Source organism: Hippocampus zosterae, chromosome 17 (genome assembly GCF_025434085.1).
Source record: "Hippocampus zosterae strain Florida chromosome 17, ASM2543408v3, whole genome shotgun sequence".
NCBI lineage: Eukaryota > Metazoa > Chordata > Actinopteri > Syngnathiformes > Syngnathidae > Hippocampus > Hippocampus zosterae.
In genome coordinates, this window is record NC_067467.1 from 11,315,437 (window position 1) to 11,334,874 (window position 19,438).

The following is a 19,438-nucleotide window of genomic DNA, read 5'->3' on the forward strand; positions in this document are numbered from 1 at the left end:
AGAAGTCAAGGGCACCTTGGATGACGAATGACCTGGTTTAAGGACAAATCAAGTACGTAATGCAAAACATTTTTGAGGAGAAACTATGGTACCGATTTAGTCTTGGCATGAACGCGAAATCGTGCTTTTTCTTACGCTGCATAAACATCAACGTGAAACTTGACAGCGATAGTGTTAGCACCTCGCCCGATTGTATGACTGTTGAAAAAAAGAAGGGGAAAAAAAGGTAGCCAGAGCTAAACATGACAAGGGCATTCATGTTTGTAAATTTGCTGCAAAATCTACTTTCTGTACGATTGTGAGAATAATCAATCAAATTTTTATCGCACTTTTTTTTGTCAACATCAAATTATGCTGAACGTGTAGAGAAACAATGACAAGTTGGAAAACAAAAAACGTGAGCCTTGTAGCGAGGCATAAATAAGTCCTTCAGCAGAAGCTAGCGGCGACTAGCTAGCAGGGCCAAGCGGCGACTAGCTAGCAGGGCCAAGCCAGGTCCCAGCCATCGAGTCTTGGGTTCCAAATTCAACCATGGAACAATAACTCGCTGGTGACAATGCTAGTGAGGCTGAAGGTATATTTTCTAACCGTATCTTCGTTTATGTGAACTTCTATTAAGCATCTTTGGGGTTGAGAAAAGCATTATCCCAATTTTCAGGCTAGCTGTATGGGCTAGCGAACGCATGAAGGACACCATGTCATCTTTTTTTTCATCTCCACTTTCTTCTATATTCCACAGTACTTATTTTAAGCACACACCAATAAAAATAAACTACAACTTTGTTTTGGGGCTGCAACTGATCAATTGCATTCCCATTCATTTCAATGGGAAACATTGCCTGAATTTCCAAATGTTGGATGATGAATTAAAGACCTGTTTCCACTGTGGAAACCTCTTCTTGTTTGGTGGTGTGCTACCATCAGTGAAGGTTTAGAAACATTGATATGAAGGAAGTAGCTCGAGAAGATGACCTAAATAGGTCAGTCGCCATTCCGATGGCGCTATTATCGCCAATTTGGTACACTTACTACCTGATATAAACCTAACGCTCACACACAAAACCTCTTGAGTTTAAATGGAAAGCTTAACGCACAAAACTTCATTTGAGCGCCTTTTTTTTTTGCAGCACTTCCGCTAAAAGAAGTTCCGATTACTGAATGGTCAATCAGCATTCAGAAGCCACTTTTATTTTATTTTTACTCTATTTTACTTTTACTGCCACTTCTATGCTCACAAATACCTGCCGTTTCAAATGTAACGTCTTAGCACTGCAGTATAGACCTTGATATCCAAGATTTGTTTTAGTGAGCAAAGCACCTTTTTCCTTTTTGCCTTGTTTTTTTCCCCTCCATATAACCAGAGTCGAAGCCTTAACAAGGGGATGTTACGGGAAGAAACAAGAACAAGAGAAGAATAACAAACACGGGAAGTGATGTGAGCATTTGCCTCATCATATGTTATCAGAGTTAAAGTTGACCGTTTTGTTTGTTTTTACATTTTACAGTGGCCAAAGCTCGCCTGGCCGAAGATCCGAAGTCACTTTCAAGGACTGAAACACTACATCCCAGCAACAAACGTATGCCGACGCGCACAGATGAGCGTGAGCCACAAGTATTTGCTTCCGATTGGCGGCACATACAGTGAAGTTGTCGACACTGTTGAGGTGGAGGCGTTTTTTGTGTTTGCTGATAATTCTTGATCCTTGGAGTTCTTGGAATAAAGCAAGCTGCATACATGCTGAGAAACCTGCAAACTATTAACTTGAGTTGTGGGGGGAGGGGGGAGGGGGAGGGGTTGCATCACATCTCCTTTGGAGAAGGGTACTCCTGGGTCATGTCCCAATATTTTTTTCATGCAGCTAAATATGGTAACCATAATATTAGGCAGTGCTACACCACTTCAAACTACGACTCCGATAACGAACATATTCATACATTAAATACGCTTTTGGGAGATTCTTGTACTGGATATACTGTAAAGTGTGCATGTGTCTATGGCAGGGATGTCAAACTCATTTCACATTGTGGGCCACATACGGCCTCGGGAGATGTCAAGTGGGCCGGACCATTAAAATTACACCATACTCTGCTATAAATAACCAAAATATCATGTCTTTCCGTTGTTTTGGTATAAAGAAGTATAAGAACATTAGGAAAATGTTGAAATTTAACAAACATATCTTTTACAAAATGACTTGATACTCTGTTTTAATTGGCTGTCTAAGTCTGCTGACAGGTCCAACATCCTCTCTGCTATAGTATTCCTCATCAGGCTAATCTTGGCAAAAGCTTGTCGCTTCTCGGGACATATAAGTTCAGCCGCCTTCATCGTGCATCTGTTGAACAAAGTCACCGTCGGAATACGACTTTGATGCTAATGCTATTTCGCTAGCTAGCAATTAGGTAGCAGGCTTTTACTGCTGTGTTGGGTCTGTCTCAGTGACAGACTGAGACTGCTGTTGTCTCCTTCTCTGATCAAAACAATGTTGTCTTCTACTCTGATAAAACATTGGGCCCCCTCGCAGATAATCCATGAATTGCAGTCTATTAAAAATATTCATTCCGTGTCTTATGCATTTTTTTAACTTTTAAATTATCCCACGGGCCTGATCGATCCTCCATGCAGGGCCAGTTCTGGTCCGCGGGACATATGTTTGACATCCGCGGTCTATGGTGATGTGACTAATAGATACAACTATGGATATAGATGAACCGTTAAGCAGGGTGAATTAGAAGCGACTGATGTGGGTCATACAATTATAAAACATCACATGTAATACAGACAATGTCCCTGTTTATTCAGCTATACATGGCCAGTGCAGTGTGTACTCGATGCACCGTAACTATTCAGTGTGATGAAACAATTCGAATCGGAGTGAAAAAAGTACCAGGCAAGCCCGATCACAATTTAATGGTTCCCATCACCCAAAGCACTCAACATAGCTGATGTGCGTCGTGACGCTACACTTATAAAAGCTGTTGAACCCTGCGCAAGAGTGCGTCGGATGACCTCTGGCAGAAAACCCAGCAGGGTTTGGCGTGTACCCCCTGCCAGAAGCGGGGGCCATTTGGGCTCTCCCGTCCTGCCCTGTCAACCCCTTATATGGCTCACGGGAGGTCCCCTTTGAGGTTGGTACGTCTGAGCCGGGACCAGGGGCGTTCTTGGCTCCTGCCCCTAAAAAAAGACCTTTGAAAGTGGGCTCGCGGAGAAGAGGTTACGGGGTCGAACCATCGCTCAGTCGGAGAATATATTATTAACGTGACAGGTCACACTCAGCGCCACCACAAATAGCACTACGACTAGAAAGTATACCTAAATCAAACATCTGAATAATTTTGCTTCTTTTCTTCTTGCATGTATGGACAAGACAGAGCCGCTTTTGTCGCTGCTGTCCAAAGTCATGAAAACACATCCTTTTCAACAACTTTAGAGGCTTATATAGTTTTTTTTTTTATGGCGGTCGTAACAGCTACTGGCCACCTCAGTTGCCGCCATAAACAATGGAGTGTGTGCGCTGTCCTGGCCGGAGCTCGCAGCCCTGTGATCACTAACTACTCTCAATTACAGTATTGTGTGCTGTTCCTCTCGGCTCGGGGTTAAACTCTTCCGCAAGACCCCTTTGAAGTATTCATCCCTTTATCTGGAGTCAGAGCCAAGAATTTGGGGGTGGGGGATGGAGGGGGGACAATGGAAAATGAAACCAAGAGGGAAGCTTACCGCAATTATCAAGCAGGGCCATGAGGAAGAAGTCAGCTCACGCAGACCCAGCAAGGAAAAGCCAGTAGATAAAAGAGGGGAGCTGAGGCAGTCCATGTAGCACAGGGGGTGGAGTTGGAGGGTGGGGGAGAGGGTTCTGCTTCAAGTTTGTTTGGTGTGTACACACCCCGGGCCACAAGCAACTGCCGCGAGAGGAAATGGAGGCTAGATCTTCAAAGCAGGTGACAAAGGGGGGGAGGTGGGGACAATGGCCTCTAAGGGGAGCGAGGAGCTGCATGAGGGTCAACACACCAGATGAGTAAGGCGGTAAAGCCGTTCTTCCACTGAGCTGTACAGTTGAGATTGTCCGGTTCAGAACAGCAAGCCTTGATTTCTTACTGTGAGATAGTTCAGTAGTGTCACAGCAAAGGTTGACAGGTGAGTTTGGGTATGCAGTGGACTGGTCAGCAAACAGTCCCAGGGCACATTGAGACCAACAACCGCTCACAGGAACACCAATGGTCAATTTACAGTGTGTGGAATGTAGAATTAAGTTTTAGTACACGGAGAAAACCCACAAAAGCATAGAGAGAACAAGAAAACGCCAAACGTAAAGGCCAGAGGCTCAAATCCCCAACCAATGAACCACGAGGCACACACGCTCACTGCTTGTGTTCATATTTCGGGTCCTATGTTATCTTCTGAAGTTCTTACTGAGTTCTTCAGTGAGGCACAAAAACAAAAAGTCTGATCAGGATTTACCAGTCCCAATAGAACGGAACTGAACACCCTTATTTACGACGGCGCACCTTGGTGGTCAAATGGATTTTACGGCTAAGACAAATGGATTTGGCTTTTCTTTCCACTGCACTGCACTTCCATTTACCCCCTTCCTGATTTCTGTATTCTTTGTATATTTATCACACGCAAAGGTTTCAGTTCATCAAACTAATTTTAGTGTCACACAGAGACTACCCAAGGAAACACAAAATACAGTCTCGAAATGCCTATTTAATGTATTACGCACAACACAGCTTTATTTATAAAGTGCTTTCACAACAGCTGCAGCTGTAACAAAGCACTTTTCAGAACATTGAAAATACTTATTAAGGCACGCACAAAAAAATCCAAAACTACCTGTCCCACTGTGAAAAGGTAATTTCCCCAAACCCCCCTTGTTAAATTACAAAATAACGACCGTTTTGGGAAAGCTGGGTTCAATTTCACTAGCACTACATTTGTTGATTCAAGAAATCACATAAATAGAATCTGTCAGACAAAGTGAAGTTGGCTACAAGATCTCAAGAAACAAAACGCATCAAGCCAAGATCTGAAGAAATTAGGAAAAACTATTGAAATCTATCAGTCTGGAAAAGGTTACAAAGCCATTTCCAAGACTCAGGCCTCCAGTGAACCAATATCCACAAATGGAGAAAACCAGTAACAGTGGCAAACATTCCCAGGAGTGGTCGACCAGCTAAAATAACTCCCAAGAGTGAAATGACGATTCTTCCAAGGAGGTTGCAAAAGAGCCTAGAACAACACCCAAAGAACTCCAGACCTCAGTTCAGGTCAGTGTTCATGAATCTACCACAAGAAAGACACTGGCCAAAAATGGAATCCAAGGGAGTTCCCTGGCAAAACCCATTGCTGTCCAAAAACAACACAAAGCCTCATCAACAGACCTCTTGATGATCCTCAAGACTTTTGGAAAAACATTCTGTGGATTGATGAGTGAAAATGTGAAGATGTGCGGCCTGCATACAAATAGCACAGCATTTGATAAAAAGAACACAATGCCAACAGCGAAGCATGATGGTAGCAGTGTCTGTGGCTGCTTTGCTACCTCAGGACAAGGACAACTTGCTGTGACTGATGGGAAAATGAATTCTGCTGTCTGACAATCAGTTTTCACTCTCAAACTCAAGCACTCTTGCATCCTGCAGCAGGATAACGTTCCGAAACACACCAGCAAGTCCACCTCTGAATGTCTCCCGCCCCCTAAAAAAAGGTTTTGGAATGGCCAAGTCAAAGTCTGGATTTGAATCCAATTGAGATGCTGTGGTGCGACCTTAAACGGGCAGTTCATGCTAGAAACATCTCCAACATGGCAGAGTTGAAGCAATTCTAGGAAGAACAGTGGGCCAAAATTCCTCCACAGGAATGTAAAAGACTCATCACCAATTATCGCAAACGCTTGATTGCAGTTATTGCTGCCAAGGATGGCACACCCCATTATTAGGTTCAGGGGGAAATTACTTTTTCATGTAGGGACAGGTCGGTAGAGATTTTATTTTTTGTGCCTTAATGAATTAAATTGGCACGAATACAGTAAACTGCATTTTGTATTTCCTTGGGTTGTCTCTGTGTAATATTCCAATTGTTTTGATGAACTGAAATCTGTGTGTGAAAAATATGCAAAGAACACAGAAATCAGGAGGGATGGGGGCAGGGGAGGGGGGATACTTTTTCATGGCACTGGAAAGCGATACTTGTTGTTTGCATCCAAGAAGGAGCAACGGAAGGCAATCTGTGCAGCACCAAACCCAGATCTTGTGTCAGCACCTTGGTCAAGGGATCTGGCTGTAGATTGACGTATACTGTGGTGAAAACCCACACAAGCATGAAAAATGCAAAATTCCACACAGAAAGGCCCCAAAGTTGTTCTTTCTTTCAATTCTTGTTGCCGCATACAAGTGCCGATTGTCTGTCAACCAATTTTAAGACTCTTTTTATATACTTTCAAGCTCTGACATGTCATTTTTGCATATTTGACGTGGGACCGTGCAGGGTGTGGTTTGAAGTTGGCAAATTTGTTGAGTTTGGCGGTGGTATCAGAGGCAGTGACTGACGTCAAAGCAAATCTAATTATCTGAATGCGCAACGTCCGCAGCAGCTGTAAGCTCTGTCTGACAGATTGGAAGCTCGACTGTTATGACTCTGATGCGAGAACTTACATGGAAGCCAGCTCGGTAGCAATTATAGACTTCGGCGAGTCTGGTCCACTCTTTAGGTCATGATTCAGTACTTGAGATTGGTTTTAGGTGTTGAGACTGGTATTAGGGGGTCTTCATCTCAGAAACGATTGTCTTTTCAGTCTGTCTTGTTTCTGACTCAACCATGCAAGGTGATTGGACCCGGTCTTGTTCTTGACTTATGGTTTGAAATGGTCTTGACTGGAAAGAAGCTTGAAGTGCGGAAGTAGAGGATGTGAGTTCTGGATGAGAAGGAAAGAGGGGGAGTCTTGTTGTCAGCAGACTCCAAAGGCATGCTGGGAATTGAGGAAGACAATTAAGAGTGAAGTTAAGACTGACTTTGAAGTAGGACATGGTGCATAATACCCTTAAATGTTAAGGGATGCTAACAATCTTCCAGTTTTGTTTTTTTTATGGGAAGGAGGTGGGGGTGGGGGGTGTTTAGAGCGAGGAGTTTGAAAGGGTTCGGTTTAAGGGGAAAAAAGGTTGCATCATTTGAAGTGCCAATTGAGCCCAGAACGATGCCTGTTTTTTGGGGTTTTTTTTTGGTGTCGAAATAGATAAAAGTCCGCGTGGGAGCCTTCGCCCACCTGTGCAGTTTAATGATGGGATGAGTGTGCGGAAGATCGACGTGGGAAAGCAATGTGTCACAGGCATCAACTGGGAGTGGGATGGCCAGGAAAAATGAGACATGAAAGGTTGCGAAGGAAGGTAGAGAAGAAATAGAAAATGGGAGAAGGGATTGGGGGGGGGGAGTTGTTGAAGGTTATTTATGCCCCTCCCTTGTTTTAATCCCATTTTGTGCTTGACTTTTAAGTCTAGCAATGTATAGAAACAATGTCGGATGCACTGTCTAATCCCGTTTGGGCCATGAAGCCGGCTCCACTCTGACAGTTAATGACTTTCATTTCCTCTTCTTCTGGCAATCCAGGCCGGCACACACTTCACAGGCCAGACGCCACTTTTTTTTTTCCGCCATGCTTGACAGGATGGCCGCCCTTCTCCCAAATCAGCCTTAACCCCAAACCCTGGACTCCCTCACTCATCCTTAATCCATCACTTGACCCCCCGGCTTCTTCCTCCATGCCTCCGGTGAGCTGATTAACTCACTCGCTCCTTCAACTGATGCCACATTTGATTTCTCACCCCCCCCTCCTTACTTCCCCCCAACAACAAATTAAGTATTTAAACTACTGTTTTCAATTGGTCATTCATCCCAGTTTTTTTTGGAATGAATATCTTTGCAGACAGGCAGTGAAGCTGTTGAAGTGAGAAAATAATTCATTTCCAAATAATTCGGGACTTGAGTGCTCAGTGTTTCATTATTCCATGTAACAAGCGTAACGCAGAGTAAACCACGACGTTCAACAATCTCCTGCAAACCTTTACGGCTGAGTCAACTATATTTATTCAGAGCACATTGCAGGAAGGTTTGATTTGAAAGCATATATCATTTTTAACTTCAAGTTTTGTACTCACATGTCACACTCTTTGGGCCATATTTTCTACCAGTAGTGCGAATAAATAGAAAATGAAAGTGCATGTTGTTCTCCGTATTGGCCTCTCGGCTAAAAGCAGAATCAGACAGCACATTGCGAGCACAATTACACAGACACAACCCGCTGTGCCTTCGCGGCTGAAGCTATATTGCCTCTAAACCCGCTTTCAAAGCACACAGCTGCATATCCTTTTCACTGCTGGAGTGACGGGACGAAGAAAAAAAAAAAAAACGAGAATGGCATGCCATAAATACCATCGCGACAAAGTATCATATGAGCCGGCGCAGAGACAAAGGACTTAATGGGAGACAGTAAAATAGCGCAGGTGATAAGTGTCACTGTCGTGTGCGTGCTGCTAAACGGGTTTATTTATGCGAGCGGGCAAAAGTAGGCCTCCTTTGGTGCGACGTCTAGAAAAAAAAAATGCATGAATGATGTCATTCAGGTGCCAGTGTGGTGTCAGCTAAGCCCTGACCTTGAGTCACCTCCTTTTTACAGCCTGACTTATCTCGGCCTCAAACGACCTGTCGCAGGAACAGAAGAACGCTGATAACAAAGGGGGAAAAAAAAAGCTTTGAAGGAGAAAACGCATTAACCAAATAATCTCCATTTTGGACAAACACGGAATCATAAAGCGATTTCATATGGCCCCTTTTTTTAACTATGCCTATAAAGTAATACCAGCATGACTCACTAAATTGTCACCGGGCAGCCTTGAGTGTCACGCTACTGTAAAACAAATCGCCTCAACGACCAACGTCTTGACAACAGCCGGCTCTGTGATGTGCAGATAAGCGGGCCGCTTTCATCCTTTAATGGTTGCCGCCCCGTCCGCCCAAACGACAACCAGGGCTTTTTATTTACACATGCACAATTACTGAGCTTATTTTGCGCGGGAGACAATCAATAAGCTGTCTGCAATAAGCGAAAAGATAACCAAAAAGGCGCACGGACTCATTTGGGAGGAATTGGTGGCAGTCCGGAATGATATTGGGCAGTCACTCAGTCACATCGAAAAGAACAGAGCTCATTGTGCGGCGTTATCTTAACTTGGACAAAATGATGCAACTGCAGAGAGTACCCACCTCTATCTGAAGTGCAAAAGTTTATTTTTATTTTTTTTTTATATGGGCGGAGTTGCCAGACTGGACATTTCGATTCAATGCTCAACGGATAATTGTTGCCTTGAAACAGTGCCAGTTTATTTATAGGCATCTATTTGAGTGAGTTTATTTGTAGCCATTCAAAACCTTGCATTTTTTTTCTCAACTTCAGAGGACTTTATTTGAAGGGGGCGTCGATTTGGGAGGAGAACCGTAGACCTGTTAGCATCGACTGCGCCTAAATACTGATACTTTTTTCTCTCTTTCTCAAACGCACAGGTGTTTATTTGAAGGAGACGTCTATTTGAGAGGAGGCTTTTATGACTAGAAATGCTTGTGCAAGGGGCTAACCATGCTTCCGTCACTTGATCAATTGAGTTAATTGTCAGTGTTCACTCGTGTCAAAATTTTTTCTTGTTTCTGAACTCCAGAGGTGTTTATAGGAAGCGGGCATCTTTTTTGAGGGCTCTATTCGAACAACCACTTGTAAAAGGGCCTGATTTATCCGGACTGATGTCAGTCGAAGGAAAACTGCTTGAATTCACACTGAAAATATTGTGCTTTTTCCTGTAATAACAAGTTTCCCAATCTCCATAGCCATTTATTTAAAGAAGGCTTCTCTTTGAGAGGAGACCTTTTATAGAAATCTATAACATAAATCTCTAGAAATGCTCATGTCAGGGCGGGACTAGTGTGGAAACTTGTCTGTCTGACAGAATTGGAGGCATTTGGACAATGCCAAAATAACGTACTTTTTTCCCCTGTTTGTTCCCTGTGTTTATGTGGAAGGAGGCATCCATTTGAAGGGAGGGTTTAAATTTTTTGGAATGCTTAAGTAAAGCGTGAAACTAGCTACACTGCTGCCAGTCAAACAGTTCCCAGATGATCTTTTTTGTGTTGCTCAACAGCAGAGGTGTTTATTTGGGGGGCGAGTCAATTTCAGAGGAGGCTTTTTTTTTTGGTTGGATATTTTTATGTAACGGTTAAACTAGCTGTGTGGCTGTCAGTGAAATTCTTGGTAGGCAATGCCAAAACGTAAGGTGTTTTTTTTTCAGTTTATTTCATACACAGCACACAACAAATTGATAAATAACTACTTTTAAAATAAAAAATCAAGAATAATGACTGTTATTGTGGCTTACGTATGACAATTTGAAATTTTGGTTGAGACTTTCACAAGCATCATGGAACTTGACATGCTTGATTTGCTTTCGCGGGCCACATATAATGATGTGACGGGCCAGATCTGGCCCCCAGGCCTTGACTTTGACAACTGTGGTTTACAGAATTGTAGCCATTCAAAAACCGACCTAATATTGTGGTCTTTCCATAGAGCTACTTTCCCACCTGCAGAAGTGATTATTTGACATAGGTGTCTAGTGTTGAGGCTTTTATCGGTAGAAATCCTTGTTTAAGAATGGAGCGAAATATGCTGCTGTTAGGTGAGGTATTTAATTGGCACCTTTATTTGAACAAAATGTTCGGGTAACAGACACAAGTCCTCAGTGATGATGATTGTGGCATGGCATCAATTTGAATTTGAACTATGTGAGGAAGGAGGGTCTCACATTTTGATTCTGATGGTTACCTGCAAGCCAGGCACTTGCAGTAAATTACGGAATAAGGTTCCTTGCCTGATAAGAGCAAGCTACGACGGCTTCTTGTAAAACGGTCGAAAATGTGGAGGGTCACGTTCAGGTCACGCTAAAGAAAAAGGCCTTAACGTTTACATTCCTCTTTCTCAGATGACATTTTTTTTTGCTCTCATCACTCACTGAGAAGGCAGCAGAATGAAGGCCGTCACATAAATAAAGGCGGTTGTCAGGTTTCATTTGGAGACGGGCCAGCAGGTCTCGCACACACACGCACATGTGGTGTAGGTGAAGAAAAAAACAAGGCCATCGTGTTCTTTGAAAAATACACTTTACAAGACAGAAAGTATGGACGGAATGTATGGAAGGCAAAGCTTGGCTACCAGTTACACCAGATACCAGCACCAGCAAGTTCAATGCAAAAGAGCACGACGCTTCCAAAACCTTCACACTCCCATGTGAAGAAGTTATTACGAAAATAAAATCAAAGACAAAATGACCCCCCCTCAAAAAAAACTTAAAAAACATGGAAATGAAGTAATGTATTTTATTTTGAAAAATCAGATACATAAATGACACATTCCCACATAATGTTTCATAATAATAAAAATAATATAGAAGTACTCGAAATGTAGTTGGCTCCAAATTGAGAGATGCTTAAAAAAATACAGATGATGATAAATTGAATTTTAAAAAATACATTTAAAAAGTATTGCAATAAAAAGTTAAAAAGTGTTATAAAAAGCACAAAATCTCAATTACCATTTCTTACAACATATTTATATAAAAAAAAGGTTATTTTTAGCTGTAGTTTGCAGTGGGAACCTCACTACTGGATCCTACAGAGAGGTGATTGCTGTATTTTGTAATTGACGCTCATTATAAACGCCTTGGAAAGCCCCGCCAAAGAAAATAAAATATTCAATTTTCGTTTAAAATGGGGTATAGGAACGAAAACCATATAAGAATGCTGAAGCACAAACGTGGGCTTCCACCGTATACAGTGATACAAGCAAATATAATAATAATGATAATAATAATAATATAATTTTTGTTGTTGTTCTACTTCTTCCTTTCATAACTTTGCTGCTGTGAATCTGGAATTTCTCCATTGCGAGACTAATAAAGGTTTTCTTAATCTTAATAACAATAATAATACCATAATTGCCTTAGTCCAGGTCATGTAGATCTGCAAAGGTTGAACTGACTGAATATTAAATTTGTGGTGGGTTACTTTTTCATGCCCGAAGATGACTTTAGCTTCATCGCACTCGGACTACAAGGAAGCGAATGTCAAGGCTATAGAAACTGCTCGTTTCAATAACGTGAGCTCAATTTCAAAACATAATCTATCTTAACTTCACCAAAATTGATCAACGATCCGATTTTGGCTCATGTCAAGGTTTCAAGTGTTTATGTAAATGTCCGGACTCTTGTACTGGTTCCCATTTGATTGTAGAGGTGTAGCTAATATTGAGGCTAGGGAGTGTGTCACATCAAAACAAAAGGCGCCAAGTACTTCTGACACTTCTTACAAGATGTAAAACCAAGTGTGTGTGATGGCAGATGTAGTGGAAACGCTCGGTACGATCAATGCTCACATCTGATTGGTGGTCTCCGTGTCTCTTGAGCGGCTGTCCCACGCTTGAGGTGACCTGGACACAAAGAGCAGCAAAAATCAACATCATGCCATCAAACGCCAGTTAAGAACGTCACCATGGGGGGTGGGGGGAGACATGCCTTCATCTGACTGATGTCTCCTTTGAGACTTGTCAACATCTGACCCACTTTTTCGAAGCGAGGTGGACCAGGAAGAGAGACTTAAAAATATATACACCATATATATATACCGTATTGGGCCTAATATAAGACAGCCCTGATTATAAGACGACCCCCTCTTTTTCAAGACTCAAGTTTGAAAGAAGACTTTTTGAACACCAAATTCATTTTTGTACAGAAAATAATTACAGTACATCTGAAACAAATTATTATAACAATATATTTGAGAGAAAAGGCATGTTATTTTGCCTCGTTCAAATCTAAAGTGCAATCACATTCGTAAATGAACGGCTTCTGGTTTTTGAAATGTAAATCATCAACATCATAACTTCTCCTCAGCTGCCAGTTAACCTGGCCGATCTTCGATCCACTTTTCTCCAGATTTTCTCCAGTTTCTCGATTTTCTGTTATCTCTTCTATTATTTTCTCCTCTTTTCTGTCTTACCGCTATTTTTTATTTTTCTTCTTCATGCTACCGCTATTTTTATTTTTATTCTTCGTGACAGGGGTTCACGTTGGCCTGGGGAGTCAAGTTCAGCATTAGCTTCAATGGTATCTGGTGGCATCTAGCGACGCAAATGGGTATAATGTCTAGACCCCAAATATAAGACGATCCCCGCTTTTTCAGTCTTATTTCAATGCAAAAAACACCGTCTTATATTCATTCGCGCCAAAACGGTATATATATTTCATGGTATATACATCCAGATGGGAAAAACAACTTGGGACAGCGCAACATTGCTTTGAAGCCCCTTGCGCAACAAATACTACCAGAAAGTGGTCCCATGACTTCCAAGTTGGATTTGTCCGGTGACTAAGCTCGTGAGAGGTAACGACAAAACCAAGCGTCACTTGTAGAAGCTCACGTTTAACTCCCTAGGTGGCGGTATTGAGCCAGCTGTTGGGATCTCACACCGTAATTAAAACCTGAAGTACTGAAGTACGCGCTTGATCCAAAAACCCACCATGAAATCAATGTGATGAGCATTTTTTTTTAAACTCCACATTTTCCTTCTACACAGACATTCAACATGATGACGCAATGGGAATGGTATAGTGGACTATGCTAGGTGGCACCAGCGAGACCGTTTTGTTTCAATCTCAAATCCTAATTCAAAACCCTTCCAAAACTATGACGACACAATGAACAACACTTGATATTATTTTGGACGGGCTTCCAAATCGCACAATTCCCAGGCGATCCCGAGTCCAAAACTAAATACTAACCTCTTGTTGCGACATGCATCCAGGCCTTCCTGTAGGAAGTCGGCCCTCCTCTGAAGGAATTTTACCTGCAATGGGAATACGAGTTATCAACCGTAGAGAATAAAGTTTTGTCAATATGACGGCTTTGGATGGGTTGTGTTTTTCGCTGGAGAAGAGCTGGAGTTGGGGGGGGGAGTAAATTCAGCAGGCTTGGTGGATAAAAGGCTCGGTCGGTTGTTGAGTCTAGGGGTGCCAGGACAGAAGGGTCGGGGTCATGAGATGAGGCCGCAGGGGTGAAGGCACAAGGGAACGGCGGGGAAGGTTATGAGGCAGGTTCGCCGAGGTGAGGACGCGACATGCTGCCGGCCTTTTGTCGAGCAGCAAAGCGGGGTGCGGGTTTATTTATCAAGTGTCTGGGCTAAAGTGAAAATAAACCCCGGCTACGTTTACACGCCGGCACGGAGACGCTGGCGCAGCATCAGCCCGCCCCCTAAAGAATCTGTATTGTTCTGACTGGAACATTCCTTTCTGAGACGAGGCGGCAGGGGTGAGTTGGGGGAGGCATCGGGAAAAGATCGAGTATCAAACACCGGCGATGAGGTCCAAGGCCTTGGGATTCTTATTAGTCAAATCCCCCATTGAAATGACTTGAAATACCGATTAAGGTATTTGGCGTAATCCAATTCCATGTGGCACAGCGAAATGTACTGTATGAAGAAGTGCTGCATTCACGAGTGAAAAAAAACCCAAACCCTAACTGGAGTCGCCATGGTAAGAAAATGCATACTCGCCATTGACCCAGTTGTATATTACGGAGCAACTTCCCTTCCTTTCACGCTTGTATGACAATCCACGCACCCATCCATTCATTGCTTATCCTCACATCAAGAATGTTAAAATGTCCCTTCAAACATGACCCATAAAGCGATGAAAAGGTTTGACAGTGATCAACGCACGGAGATATACTTTAGGTGGCATCCCGTTTAATAGACGTTGACAGAGTTGAAAACGAGATCTTGGCCAAATTTGGTGAGTATGTTCAATAAACAAACTCGCAAAGTTCAGGACAGCGTGGAATGGTAACGCTCACGTTCCGTCATGTTATGTAAATGTTGACCACATCAAAGCGCAAACATGCCCGCATCGGTTTCGATGCGCACGTGTTAAAGAAGGCACAATCGTGCGCGAGCACGCCGCAGATATGCGAAGCATTCTGCCAGCTGCATGACACGGCGAATTGTGGGATTTGGTTTTTGGCCGGCGAAAAAAGGCTGGCGATGCCCCCGCATTGAACGTTTTTTTTTTTTTTTTAATTCGCGTGTGTACATTTCGCAACATTTCTTTCCACTGCATTTATTACCTGTCAATTACACACTTGCTGGAAGTCGGTTGCGTTCAAAGCGCCGGAAAGATTTCTTTCCTGACATTTGTGAGCGGCGCAATTCCGATGTGAAAATATCAGATTCGTTGTGTATTTTTATTTATTTATTTTTTTGCCTTGACGCATATGCAAACTGTTTCATGTGAGCGCAAAGCATCAAAATGGTGCCCTGGTCAGCCTCAAAAGGGTAAACAAGCGTATATGAATGCAAACAACAAAGCGGCCACCACCTGAGCTTTGAATGACGTGATGGTGTCCTCCAGTTCCTGTCTGAGCTCGGCGGGCAGCAGACCTTTCATCTTCTCCTCGTACTCCTGACGCAATGTGGTGACCTGGCGAAGGGGGCGGGGCAGAGCATATGAAAAAAACGGCGGCTACAAAAGTCTCTTGGTCATCGAGGACATCGGGGGACTGAACTTCATTTTCATACCAAACGGTACTTTTGTTTGCAAGCGGATTCAGCGTGGGCCAATTGGTCATGGCGGCGCTCCACATCTGGGGCAGGTTTACAATAGTTGGGAACTTTTCATGACAGTTTTTATTGCGTTTTGAGTTTAGTTGTTGTTGTTTTTTACAAAGTGAGGAATCTTCCAGCAACGCACACCAGGCATTCCCGACCCTATTCGTAGCTGACAGTGCTTCCCTCCCTCGTCAGAATCCCTTCACATCACCGCAGGGGGTCCCGCACAAGCCAGCACGACACCCCCTGCCGGCTGCTCACGTCTGGCGTCACTAACTCGATGCCACGGAGCATTTACACAACAGAACGCATCAGTATGGTGACGGCGGCGGCGGCTCTCTGGCAAGATTTCTCGCAACCTCTCCGCCGGGGGAGGAACTGGAGGAAGTCTGTCTGGGGCTAAATTACATGCCGACCAAACCAGAGTCTGATTATAGAAGCTGAGAAAGGCTTTCTAACCGACAAGCACACATGAATGGAAAGCTTGCCGGGGTTCGCATATAGCAGCAGTGCGCGCAAACACAGGGTTTGAGCTATAAAAGAATCTGCGGCGTGAATCCAGTTGCTGAGTCAGGATTTTTTTTTTTCAATTAAGCGCAAGTCTGCAGAGTGACATGAATGGAGCACCTGCCATGGTAAATTCCTGTGGGTTGAATTGCCAAGTGTGCCGATACTTTCGCCCATATGGCCTGCACTGGTACCTTGACTTGCCAAGTTTAATATCGAATCAACATTTCCCGTGGAAATGAATTGAAATTCCACATAAACAGAGCTCTAAAAATGAGGGGGTGAATCTCAACTCGCCGTGTCCATTACAAAGGAGAGAAACGACGACACGTTGGAAGTTGGACACGTCGAGGCACGTTTATGAACAGAGTTAAGGGTTGATGGCGGAACGCCTGTGCTGTGATCGTGAGAAAAAGTGTGAGAATAAATTGTTCTGTCCTCAGTGTTCCACTTTTGTGGCCGCTCCCTCTGTTGTTTTTGGTTGCCTTTCCCTTAATTCAGTGCGGGTTGGGCGTCTCCCCAATCATCGCACCTGTCTCTCTGACACACCTGCCAGTCTTCACCTCATCAGCCACACTCACCCCGGCGTCAAGAGCCACCCGTTGGTAGTTTGTCAGCTATCTTCCCTCACTCCTCGCTGTTTAGGCTCAGCCTTCCCGTACACCTTGGTTTGGTTTCTCTGACTGCCTTTGGTTCCTGCCTTCTTGACCTGTCCCTCTTCCCGACAATAAACCACTACTGAGTTCATTGTTGTCTGCCTGTGGCTACTATGCTTGTCTTAAACCATAGGTGTCAAACTCTGGAGGGCCGCTGCCTAAAATAAGCAACTGATGTGCTGATTAGCCTTGCGGTGAGTTAGCGTAGCAATAGCAAAACGCCAAGTGGCTGTTCTGCTGAACACACGGCCCATTTTCTCCATTTTTGGTCAGAAACTGGAGGTTTGGTGCTTAATTTGTCACAAACCAAAATATTCTGTGGGCCTTGCAAGATCAGTCAAAATGCTTGGAAATATAATTCTCAATGTTAGAGGTCTGATTTGAAAATGGATAGAAGTGGATGAAAAAAATAAATTAATGAAAAATAGCACTGTATGGAATAAAACGTAATGAAACTAAAAAGAATGGACAGAAAGTTTTAGAAAAAGTAAGTGGAATTAGTGTGTTGACCAGCCCTTAACCGTGCGACAGCTCGCAGCTCAAAAATCTGCACTGATGGGGCCCCCCAACAGTTCTGAGTCTAATTGTGTTAAGTGGTCACAATGACAGCAAAAATCCACCTTTCATCAGTCTTTCAAGTAAGGAGCGCATGAGGGAAAAAGATTGCCTTTCCCCCCTCGTAATCATTTTCCTGTTGTGGATTTAACTGATTGTTCTGGCTTTGGCTAATTAATCTTGGCGGGCACAATACGAGGGATTGGGAAGCACTTCAAAGCGGACCCCTACTCTAAATGATCCCGGTATAAAGCAGCTCGCTCAAGTCGCTTTTTCCACACTCGACTCAGCTCAGTTTGGGAAAGCGGGGGGCGAATTGTACTAACTATGCTGACGATACCAGTCATCGATACAAAGAAATAAAAATAAAAATCTGACATCAAGTAAGTCCTCCTCGGCAGTTTATACCATACTGGTGTAGAGTGGCAGCCGGACACATCCGCGAATCATGAACTGCGTCAGAAAAGAAAAGTCTGTTTGTCATCGCAAATATTTTCCTTCACATATTTTGAATGCCAGTTGAGATCTTTTACTGGAATGACAAGGGGGTATGATGTGTCGGGAAAGGTTTCCATATTTAGGCCGTACTTCCCCGATCCCCGGCAAGTTTTCATGTGGCTGTTTTTCGCACGATCTTTCCTTCACAAAGCAATTGACGACAAGCGCCACCTCCAAGAGTCAAATTAAAACACCATTGCGAGAAATACAACAAAGCCACTGTCATGGGTTTCCTTCTTTGCAAGTCATAATGATGACGTTAGCTCGGATTTTGTGAGTAAATCAGACTCGAAATATGTACGTCTGCGTGCAAGCGTCGCTCGTTTTGTGATTCCTGCCAATCAATAATAACCACCACTGTGCACAACTGTAACCAAAACAACTATGCCGCCTTTGATACCATCATATAATTAATATGATTGCTGCTCTTGGTAGACAGTTATGATAACAAGCACTCGGCACAAAAGAAACAACGAACCTTATTTGACCTAACCCATAAAAATGTCCATAAAAAATGATCTACCATCATCCATTTACCCAAGATAACTTTCTTCACCAAATAAATGACGTTCAACACATACCAAACGGAACCAGAAACCATGACCACCGAACTGTGATATGAATTATTCCTACTGAGTATTCAAAGGGTAAGGTATAATTTTGCTCTTTTGTGCCATGAATGTACAGTCGATGTTGCCGATAAGACTGGTGACCATTAACGTGGACGAGTCCAGGGGTGCCCAACTCCGGTCCTTGAAGGGCCCCCGTCCTGAATGTTTTAGATCAGGGGTGTCAAACTCATTTTAGTCACGGGCCAATTTGGAGTTACGTCTTCCCTCGGAGGGCCGTTATGACAGTGAAACCACAAATTATTACTGGTAGACAACAAATTCATAGATTACTAGTTTTGAAATCAGTCAATTATAATAGTTGGTTCAATTTTTGTTCAGGTGAGTGTAAAGTGGCTAACAAAATTATTGGGAAATCTCAACGTTATTTATTACACATGACAATTTCACATTTTGGTACCGATTTTAGCAAGTTGACACACAGGATTTGCTTTCACGGGCCACATAAAATGACCCGGCGGGCCGGATCTGGGCCCCAGGCCTTGAGTTTGACACTGTGTTTTAGATGTTTCCCTCCTCTGACACACCTGATTCACATGATTGGCTCATCAGCAAGCTCTAACAAAAGCCTGATCAAGATCCTGTGTTGGAGAAAGGAAAAACATCACAAAGCAGCTGGAACGGGGCCCCTGGAGGACCGAAGTTGCCCAACCCTGGACTCGACGAAACCGCGCTTGTGAAAAATCAAGAGCAACTTTTGATATATCATGACAAGACTTTTGGATCAAGGCAAAGCAAGACGTGTGATGCCATTCCCTGAAGCTGTCAACTCCACGATTTCGACGGCAGCCCTTTTTCAAACGTAGCTTAAGTTCCTGATTGCTATTGTTTTGAAGACTGCTCTGACGAGCGCCAGTCATTTCCCCCACTCAGCCATCCGGAAATTACAACATTTCATCTA

The 19,438-nt window shown here is 43.4% G+C and overlaps 1 protein-coding gene across 4 annotated transcripts in view; it reads right to left on the reverse strand.

Moving 5' to 3' along the window:
- Positions 1–6,240: 6,240 nt before the first annotated feature.
- cep112 (centrosomal protein 112) overlaps positions 6,241–19,438 on the reverse strand; it is a 114,978-nt gene continuing 101,780 nt past the window's right edge. For 3 of the 4 annotated variants that reach the window (XM_052049517.1, XM_052049515.1, XM_052049516.1), the window contains 4 exons: positions 15,463–15,564; positions 13,873–13,937; positions 12,468–12,521; positions 6,241–6,968 (listed from right to left, as the gene is read on the reverse strand). In XM_052049517.1, the coding sequence (XP_051905477.1) occupies positions 6,812–6,968; positions 12,468–12,521; positions 13,873–13,937; positions 15,463–15,564 (378 nt within the window). In that variant the 3' untranslated portion in view covers positions 6,241–6,811. Of the gene's footprint in view, positions 6,969–11,399; positions 12,522–13,872; positions 13,938–15,462; positions 15,565–19,438 lie in introns of those variants that run through there. The other variant, XM_052049518.1, reaches the window with a different exon arrangement.